Raw genomic sequence first — 8,911 nt, forward strand, 5'->3', positions numbered from 1 at the left:
CCTACACACATATTTTTAAAAGTAATGCCCTAACAGCAATATAAAGGAGAAATAAAAAGAAATGAATTATAATAAAATGACAAGTATTTCAATATGTAAATTCTAGCCCCATACTCCTTACTGTAACGTGCACATGAATCACCCCAGGATCTTATTTAATGCAGATCTGATTCAATAGGTCCAGGGTTGGCTCTGGAATTGCACATTTTTAACAAGATTTGAGGTGATGTCCACACTGTGGTTCCATGGACCACACTTTGAGTAGGAAGGGTCTAGAAGAAAAAAGAAAAAAAAGTCTCTGCATTACTTCCAAAATGTACCCTAAGTGGTGCCTACCAGCCCTGTTAGAATGAGTGTCGAGTTAAAATACATAGTAAATTACTTTCATATTTTTAAAATCCTCCACATTAAGTGCAAATTTGCCAATAACTTTGAAGGAGGGGGCGCTGGGTGGCTCAGTCGGTTAAGTGTCTGCCTTTGGCTCAGGTCATGATCCTGCAGTCCTGGGATCGAGCCCTGAGTGGGGCTTCCTGCTCGGTGGGGCATCCGCTTCTCTCTCTCCCTCTCTCTGTTCTTGCTCTCTCTCTCTTTCTCCAATGAATAAATTTTTTAAAAAATCTTTGAAATAGGAAGGTACTGTGTCAGTGATTAGGCCATGGGGCGGGGGCCAGATAGGCACAGAGGAGCAGGCGAGAAGGCCGCTCAGAGGGCCAAGTTGGCACAACTGGTGCCTTGCCCTGAACCTGGTTGGTGCCTGAGGTCTCCTGACCGCCCCGTGGGGGTGGCGCCCTCTAGCGGATGCTGGTGTGAAGCAGGCACAGGAAGGAAGTCTGGGTGCTGAGTTCAGACAGTTAAGAGGGACAAAATTTGAAAGTTAGCAGCCTCCCCTAAGTAGCCTTGTGGAAGGATTCTGCTCTAAGTTAGGGATCTTTGTCATTTCGAGATTTGCATTTTTCTGGTCAGTTGTTTTTAAAAATTAGTGATTTATGGTCAAACTTTTAGATTGAGCTGTCCATCCATTTTGCTTTCGGCTCCAACTACCTTCATTTTCCTCCTGAGTTTCTGTGTCCTGTGATATATGGTCCGCACTCCACCGCGTTTGCCACACTAAATTGTCCCGTGTTCGCAAGGCTACTAAGGTTCTGGCCCTGCTACTCACTGCGTGACCTTGGGCAAGGGGGGAGCCCGTCCGTGCTTCAGTTTCCCTTTCTGTAAAATAGCAGCAGTAGCGGTACACCTACTTCCCCTTGCAGTGGAGAGAAGCAAATAACCAGATAACAGGGTGTAAAGTGCTTAGAACTCAACAAACGGTAGCTGGTAGCTCCCAGGAATACTACCCTGGGGGCATTCCCCTTGCAATAAAGCATGCTGACACCAAGTAGCGCCTGCAAGTACCTAGCTTGGGTCATCTCAGTAACAGACACAATTCCCAGAGCCTCATGGGTTTTTCGATGTTGTTAGACTCTTTATCAGACATCGAACTCTTTTTTAAAAGATATTCACCAGACTCTCAAGAGAACCAAAACAAATATATGAAAATATCACACGTCTCTTGTTTCCTTTTAAGGGAACTTATTTTTTCGCCTGGCTTGCATTCCACCAGGCAGCTCAGTCTTTCTTGAGGCCGAGGCCTCCCAGGGGAGCGCAAGGGTCTCTGGGTCTAGGACCACTCACATAGTCACCAGTCTGAGAGCAGACGGCACACTGCCCTGGGCCTCCTCTGTCCCTCCAAGCCCACTGGCTTTGCAGCTTCTGATCACCAAGAGTCCCACCAGCTTTGCTGTGCACTGTTTCCTCCCCACACTTCCTCTCTGAGATTGCCGAGGGGTCAAGATAAGGGCTCAGTGGCCACCGGTACAACCCACAGCCAGGCTCAGCCAGTTTCCCAGGTTCCAGACACTCCTTACCCCACCTCGCTGAGTCTCTGAAGTGCTCCACCTCTCCCCTGTCAGGCCCGCCAAGCATAATTGCCTTAATGGACTCAGGCTTTTGGGAAAAATACACACACAAAAAATTCCCAAAGCAAAGTGTGTCTAGAACCGATTCCATTTCTGCCCAGCCAAAAGTCCCCCCGGAGACCGAGAAAGCATGGAGGTTGGCTGGCTGCCTGAAGAAGGGTAAAGATAGGACAGAGGGACAAAACGGAGGGTACCCTTCCAGAGAGAGTCTGACCTTACCAGTATTACTGGAAACTTGATGTCTCGGTAGAATGCACAGCATAGAGTGAGACCTGGCAAACCAGCAGCTCCTGGGTACGACGAGGTAACCTCTTAAACCGATGTCGTTCCATTCAAAACAGCCGGAATTGAAGCCAACTTACTCTGTCTGCTCAAGTGGTTAGCCCAGTGTTCTTTGAAAACGAGTAGGATGATATGAACAAGATTAATTACACCGTTTCTCTTTTCCTGTCCTCTACATTTCCACTTAATGAGGTTGCTACTAAACTTACAGTGAAATGTCAGAAAGTGGCGTTCATGGAAAAAAGTAGCAGCCTTCAAGTCAGAGCTGTTTAATGGCGAGATTTCACTTTTCTCATTACCCTTGGCGCTGACCCAGTAGCTTTACTCATGAGAAATATTTAAATGACATGAATCTTATACTTGGCCTGGGGTCCTGCTAGATCTAGAGGCCCAGGTGAAGTAGGCTAGATCTTATTGATTACACAGGATTTCCAAGGTTTCCCCTTCCCAGCCCACCCCCACCTCACCCCCATGGGCTCCATCTTTGCAAACATTCTACTATCTCAGGCCTGACCCAGTATATTCCCTCATATTCTTTTCTTTTATGTTCCCATCTGGTCAACTGGCAAGCAGACCTTTTTCCCGCGATGGCCCACCGTAGGGGATTGACAAACCTTTTCTGCAAAGGGCCAGATAATAAACATTTGGGGCTTTGAGAGTCATCTCAACTGCTCGGCTTTCATTATAGGGCCAAGCGGCCATTGACAGTACATGAAAACGAGTGGGCATGGCTCGTTTCCAATAAAACTTTACTACGGATGTGAAAATCTGAATCTCCTATGTTTTTCACCTGTCAAAAAATATTATTCCTCTCTTGATTTCTGTTCAACCATTTAAAAATGGAGAAACCATTCTTAGACTGCAAGCCATCCGAAAACAGGCAGTGAGCCCCATTTGGGCAGTGGGCTGCAGTCTGCCAAACCCTGGCTACCCCACTCAGGGCCAGCTTCTGATTATTCTCACTCATGTACAGAAAATGGTCCCCCAAGCGGCAAGTAATACAAAAATCCCTCCGATCTGGCTCTGGAATATACTCTATCATTTTTGAAACAGCACACTTATTTTCCTGGTTACCTTGATTCCAGTCTGGTAATCAAATTAGCACGCATTTCAGGTGAGCAGAGACAAAGAGGCCACTTTAAAATGATGATGGGCCGTGGGAGGCTCGTCCAGTGATTGCAAACCCCCTGATGGAAGGGGGGCGTTCTCACGTGGATAATAACAAATTTACTGTAGAAACATCAAGCATTTTTATTGTATTCTTACAAGAAGATTTAAATGGTGGCAATGCTAATTATGCATTCCTTCTACATTTACACATTGGCACGTTTTTGTTTTAATCAGAAAACTGATTGCTGATTTATCTTGTTACCATGGTGATTTAAACTGTTTTTTTTCTCCCAGAGCTTGAAAAGGAAAAAAAAAAAAATGCATGCCTTAGTATTTTGTGAACTTCCTCAGAGATCACCAGAAAGATAAATCTTAGGGCCCAAGGGGGTCTTGGATATCATCCGATCCAAGACCTGTGAGATTCAAGCATTTTAGGACTGAAATGTCTGCCGCTCAGTACCCACCCCAAAGTCACCTGTTAGTAGCCGATAAATGAGACTCGCCCAGACCCTGTTTCCTGACTCCAGCCAATGGTCTTTGTACCATGGCACTGGGCTTCATCCTTCCTGCCGTGGTTAGATCACCCACCAGAGTGATGGCTTGAACCTAGAAACTTCACGTCGTTATACAATACCCTGGTTCCTCCCCGTCCCACCAACCGCCATCATTGTCTTTGCTGTTCTTTCAAAACTGTCTCTGGATCCAGAAAATATATGGTAGCTGTTGGAAGGGCTTCCTAGGAAATTCCATATCCAGAAAAGCAAGGGGCTTCGGAGCTCGTTCCTGAAGTCCCCGGAATGGCCTCACAGAGCTGGAACTCTCGAAGAGTTTATCGAGAAATCAGATTGTCAATGTGGTGTCATCTTCTTAAAGTTGATACATTGCAGGATGGACCCTGGGAACCTTTAAAAATGGTTCCACCTACTGAAAATTGTCTAAGACTCAGGGACTGCCGAGCTTGATTAAGATCCCTGCTCAAAGACAAGCTAACAATTGTTTGCACAAACGCTGGCCACTGTCTGAGCCAAATGTCACGCTTGTCTGCAAACTGCTGTCCCCATATCACAGATGAAGGGACCGCAGCTCAGAGAGGTTGAAGAACTGGCCTAAGATCACTTATTTGGTAAATGGCAGAGTCATGTGACTCCTGGCTTCAAAGCTTTGCTGTTTCTCTTGCTTCAGAGTTTCTGCTGTTTTCAGAAGCTCCAGGGGCCTTAAAGAGCTGGAGAGACCCCAGACTCAGATGCACCAACTAACTCTTTCATCAGTCCTGCAAGCCATGTCCCTGAAATTCATAAATCCTAAAGCACATTTCCGGGGTGAAACAGACTATCGCCAGTACCGATGGCTCACATTTGTGGAGGACCTGCACGGGCCAGACGCTCTTCTGGGCACTTTGTATACATTAACTCATTTAATCCTTACAACAGTTGAGCGTGGGTGTAGATACTTCTATTTTCCCCATTTTTTAAAGGCAGAAGGAGACAGGGGATTTGTCCAATCCAGTATCACATACTGATAACGGAGAGTGGCCAGTTTCCAGATCCCACAATCTGATGAACCAGGATACGTCTCAGCCTCAGTCCAGAAAGCAGGGTATGCCCGCCTCAGCCGTACCGATACCTGGAGCTGGATCGTTCTGGGTGTAGGCAGGTTATCCCCTGTGTCGTAGGATGCTTCACAGCATCCCCGGCCTCTACCTACGATCCACCAGCAGCAACCTGCCCTCCAGCTGTGACCACTGAAAACGCCTACCGACATTGCCAGGTGTGCCCCGGGAACCAAAATCACCCTCTTTGAAAACCACCGACATAAAGTACAAAACTTTAGAAGCTTCCCTAATATTTATGGTGGTTCAACCTTCTTACTAAAGGTAGATTGATAAATAATTAAACCGAATAATTATGATTTTCAAGACTTATACGCATTTATTTAAATAACATAATTTAAACCAAATTTGATACTTCATCCAATGGGAATAAGAATGTGAATAAAACAAACACTCCTTTCTGATGGACTGGTATAATTCATGGCTTGCATTGCGTCAACACCATGAGAGAAAAAGAGATGACCGCGGGAGACATAGACCAGAGAGTTGTTCGTCTGTCCTTTCCTTCTTTTCTTTCTTTCTTTCTTTCTTTCTTTCTTTCTTTCTTTCTTTCTTTTCTTTATTTCTTTCTTTTTCTTTCTTTCTCTTTCTTTCTTTCTTTCTTCTTTTCTTTCTTCTTTTCTTTCTTTCTTTCTTTCTTTCTTTCTTTCTTTCTTTCAATGCAAATATTTGCCTAGAAGTCACAGCATAAACGTAGAACTTGGAATCCCAAGATATCAGAACCATCAGAGATCTTTGCATGTCCATCCCAATCTGCCATTTTATAGGAGGGGACACCAAAGTCCAAGGAACCTAGATAATGGGTGTGGAGTTACTTATTAATTGGTGTCAGGGCCACTGGACCAGATGCATCTGCCCTGGCTTGCGAGGGGCTGGGTGCGGTTGTGTGTCTTGCACGCACTGGTTTGCACATTCAGCACCTGAATGTGTCCCTGTGTCTCTACAGCCAGCGGTTCCCATCCGACACCAGCCCGGGCCTCCGCAGACCCCACGGCTCCCACCGCAAGTCCAGCTGTGACTCCAGCTGCAGATGCCTCCGCTCAGGACCAGCCCACAGTCCCTAACAACGCAGAGCCTGGAGAGTGAACTGTGGGCTCCAGGTCTGTCCCGCTGAGAGAGAAGCCCGTCAGCAGCTGGTATTGGAAAGCGGGGGCTAGGGCATAACGCTGATAAACACCTTACATGTCTTGTCAACTGGATGCGAATTTTGCACTTGGTGTCTTTCTTTTTTTTTAATCCAATTACAAGGAAGTACCCAGAGCAGGCAGTGGGTAAACCAAAGGTTCTCAGACAAAATACAAGGAACATCCTGATTACAGGGGTGTGTCGGGGAGGTTGACTGGGTCACTGCTGAGTCCATCCCTAGTGACCGTGTGTATGGGGGGGTCATAGTTTGCCCGCTGGCATATCTGACTCCTTATACCCTGAGATGTATTTTAAGAATCTTAGCCCCTCGTTCGTTCCCTTTCATTAAAGAACAGAAAACTGTGACCTCTCCACCCGTTAGAGAATCTTTCGGGATGTGTGTTGACCACAGCCCTGCTCCTCCACGTCCAAAAGGCAGATTTCAATTTGACTTCCAAGACCCAGCAGTTCTAAGGCACCTTGAAAGAAATCATTTGTGGCTGGAAATGCGGGGAAGGAGACGGCTTTGTAAATGGGTTTACATTCTTCTCCTTGACTTTTTCTAGGGTCGTGCTTCCGGATCATTTAATGACATTGTTGGGTATCATTTCCTTTTCAATTGAATCCATAAAATAACATTTAGAAAATTCTTAGTATTTAACTGTAGTCTTCTCCATGAATTACCCATTAGAATAGACTGGCGGCAGTGGAATATGCAGGAAATAAGCCTTTAGCTCATAGTTCCATCCCTACCCCTTACGCCTGCCTGAGTTTGTGTAAGGGCGCGTGTATGTGTGTGTGTGAGACAGAGAGAGAAAGGAAGAGAGAGGAAGAGGAAGAGCAGACTGTCCGTAGTAAATAGATCAGTAATGCACTATTGTGGGTCCAGACTACTCTTTGCACTACTTTATTTACAGTAGTAAATAAAAATTATTTTTATACGGTTGACTCCTGGGACGTGGCTTGCTTTCTTTTCTGTAGTTACTGTTGTCCTTATACAAAGTCCCAAGGTCCGTGCATGCTCCTGGAGGGGGCAAAAAAAAAAAAAAAAAAAAGAAGAGTCCTCCTGATGAGAGGGATTATTTCTGGTAACTTACGACGTTTACAGATATGAAGGTGGAAGGCGGCTCCTCTCCAGGGATCCCACGCTCAGTCTGGCCTCTGTGATGTTTGCATGGGACCAGACATCATTTTAGGGCTTCTGGCTATGCTGGGACTGTATTTATACCATATACGGGGTGACGTCTGCAGGCCATGATCTTTCTCCTCTGTGTGCGTGTAGACTGTTCTTGTTTTACCAAGGGCTGTCTTCCCTGCTTGCCAGAGAGCCAGACTTTAGAGTCCCATGACCCTGGATTCAAATTCTGATTCTGTAACTTTCTAGCTCAATAACCTTGGGTGAGTGATTAACCCTCTGAGTCTTGGATTACTGTTTATAAAATAAGGGTCATAAAATCCACCTCTCCTGACTTTCCACGTGGCTTAAATGAGATAATATAGGTAAAACCCCCAAAACAGTGTCTTGAACATGGTTGGTTGTTATTTTTATTAGAAAGAAAATTCTGAGGGGCGTCTGGCTGGCACAGTTGGTAGAGCAGGTAACTCTTGATCTCAGGGTTGTAAGTTCAATCCCTTTGGGGATTGTTGGGTGTAGAGATTACTTAAAAATAAAATCTTTAAAAAAAGTTAAAAGAAAGAAGACTGAGGGTCCCCATAAAGGGCTCTTTGCTCTACCTGGATCCACTCTTCCTGGCAAACACTCAATCTTCAGTGGCTGGGATCATAAGACTGCAGACGGCTCACTGGGAATTGCCCTCAGCTCTAGGGACCTGCCCAAGCTTACGTCCTTGCAAGAGCACCTCATGGTCAATGACGTGTTGATGTCTGGCAGGCTTTCTCAACCTCAGGACTATTGACACTTGGGACCAGATGGCTTTTTGTTGTAGGGGCTGCCTCGTGCATTGTGGGATAGTTCTTAGCAGCACCCCGGGGCTCTACTCACTAGATGCCAGGAGTGCATGCACCCCCCGCCACACACACACACACACCCGGCCCCCCGTTATGACAACCAAAAGTATCTCCAGACCTGGCCAAATGTTTTGGGGGGTGGGGAGGGGTGGGGAGAAGGAATCACCTCCCACCACCCTAAACCTTAAGAATGACCTCTGTAGGAAAAAAGGCTTCTTGCCTCATTTGGAACAGTCGTGAAGGGCCATCCCAACTCCAGAACACTACCTTGATGGCACCCTCATTATAGTTCAATTTCTCCCTCTACCTATTTCTGCCTTCCTTGTTTTCGTGTAGGATTTCCTGACGCTGGTCCCTTAAAGCTTCACTTGCAGCCCTGCGTCTCAGGGTCTGTTTCCAAGGCACACAGCTGTATTCGTCCGCTAGAGCCACCATAACAAAGCACCACAGATGGGGGCTTAACCAACAGAAATGTATTTCCTCACAGTTTGGGAGCCTGGAAGTCCAAGACCAAGGTGCCAGCAGGGCGGTTTTCTTCTGAAGCCTCTCTTCTTGGCTTCTAGATTGCCACCTTCTTCCAATGTCTTCACACGCTCTTCCCTCTATGTGTGTCCGTGTCCTCATCTCCTCTTAAAAAGACACCAATCTTATTGGATCAGAGCCTACCCTAATGACCACATTTTACCTTAATGATCTCTGTAAAGGCCCCATCTCTGAACACAATCACATTCTGAGATACTGAGTGTTAGACTTCAACATGAGAATGTTGGGAGGACACAGTTCAGCCCATAACACCAATCGGAGACATTGTGGGAGGCTGGTTCAGTTCCAGAACATGGACTCATGGGAGCCATCCTGA

General features: G+C 46.1%; 1 protein-coding gene across 1 annotated transcript in view; it reads left to right on the top strand.

Annotated features, from left to right (window-relative positions):
• Positions 1–7,032, top strand: part of SEL1L3 (SEL1L family member 3) — a 104,947-nt gene extending 97,915 nt beyond the window's left edge. Inside the window, exon 24 of the mRNA XM_034671995.1 lies at positions 5,906–7,032. Within this exon, the coding sequence (XP_034527886.1) occupies positions 5,906–6,045 (140 nt within the window). The 3' untranslated portion in view covers positions 6,046–7,032. The remainder of the gene's footprint in view (positions 1–5,905) is intronic.
• Positions 7,033–8,911: the final 1,879 nt, after the last annotated feature.

Source organism: Ailuropoda melanoleuca, chromosome 11, assembly GCF_002007445.2.
Source record: "Ailuropoda melanoleuca isolate Jingjing chromosome 11, ASM200744v2, whole genome shotgun sequence".
Lineage (NCBI taxonomy): Eukaryota > Metazoa > Chordata > Mammalia > Carnivora > Ursidae > Ailuropoda > Ailuropoda melanoleuca.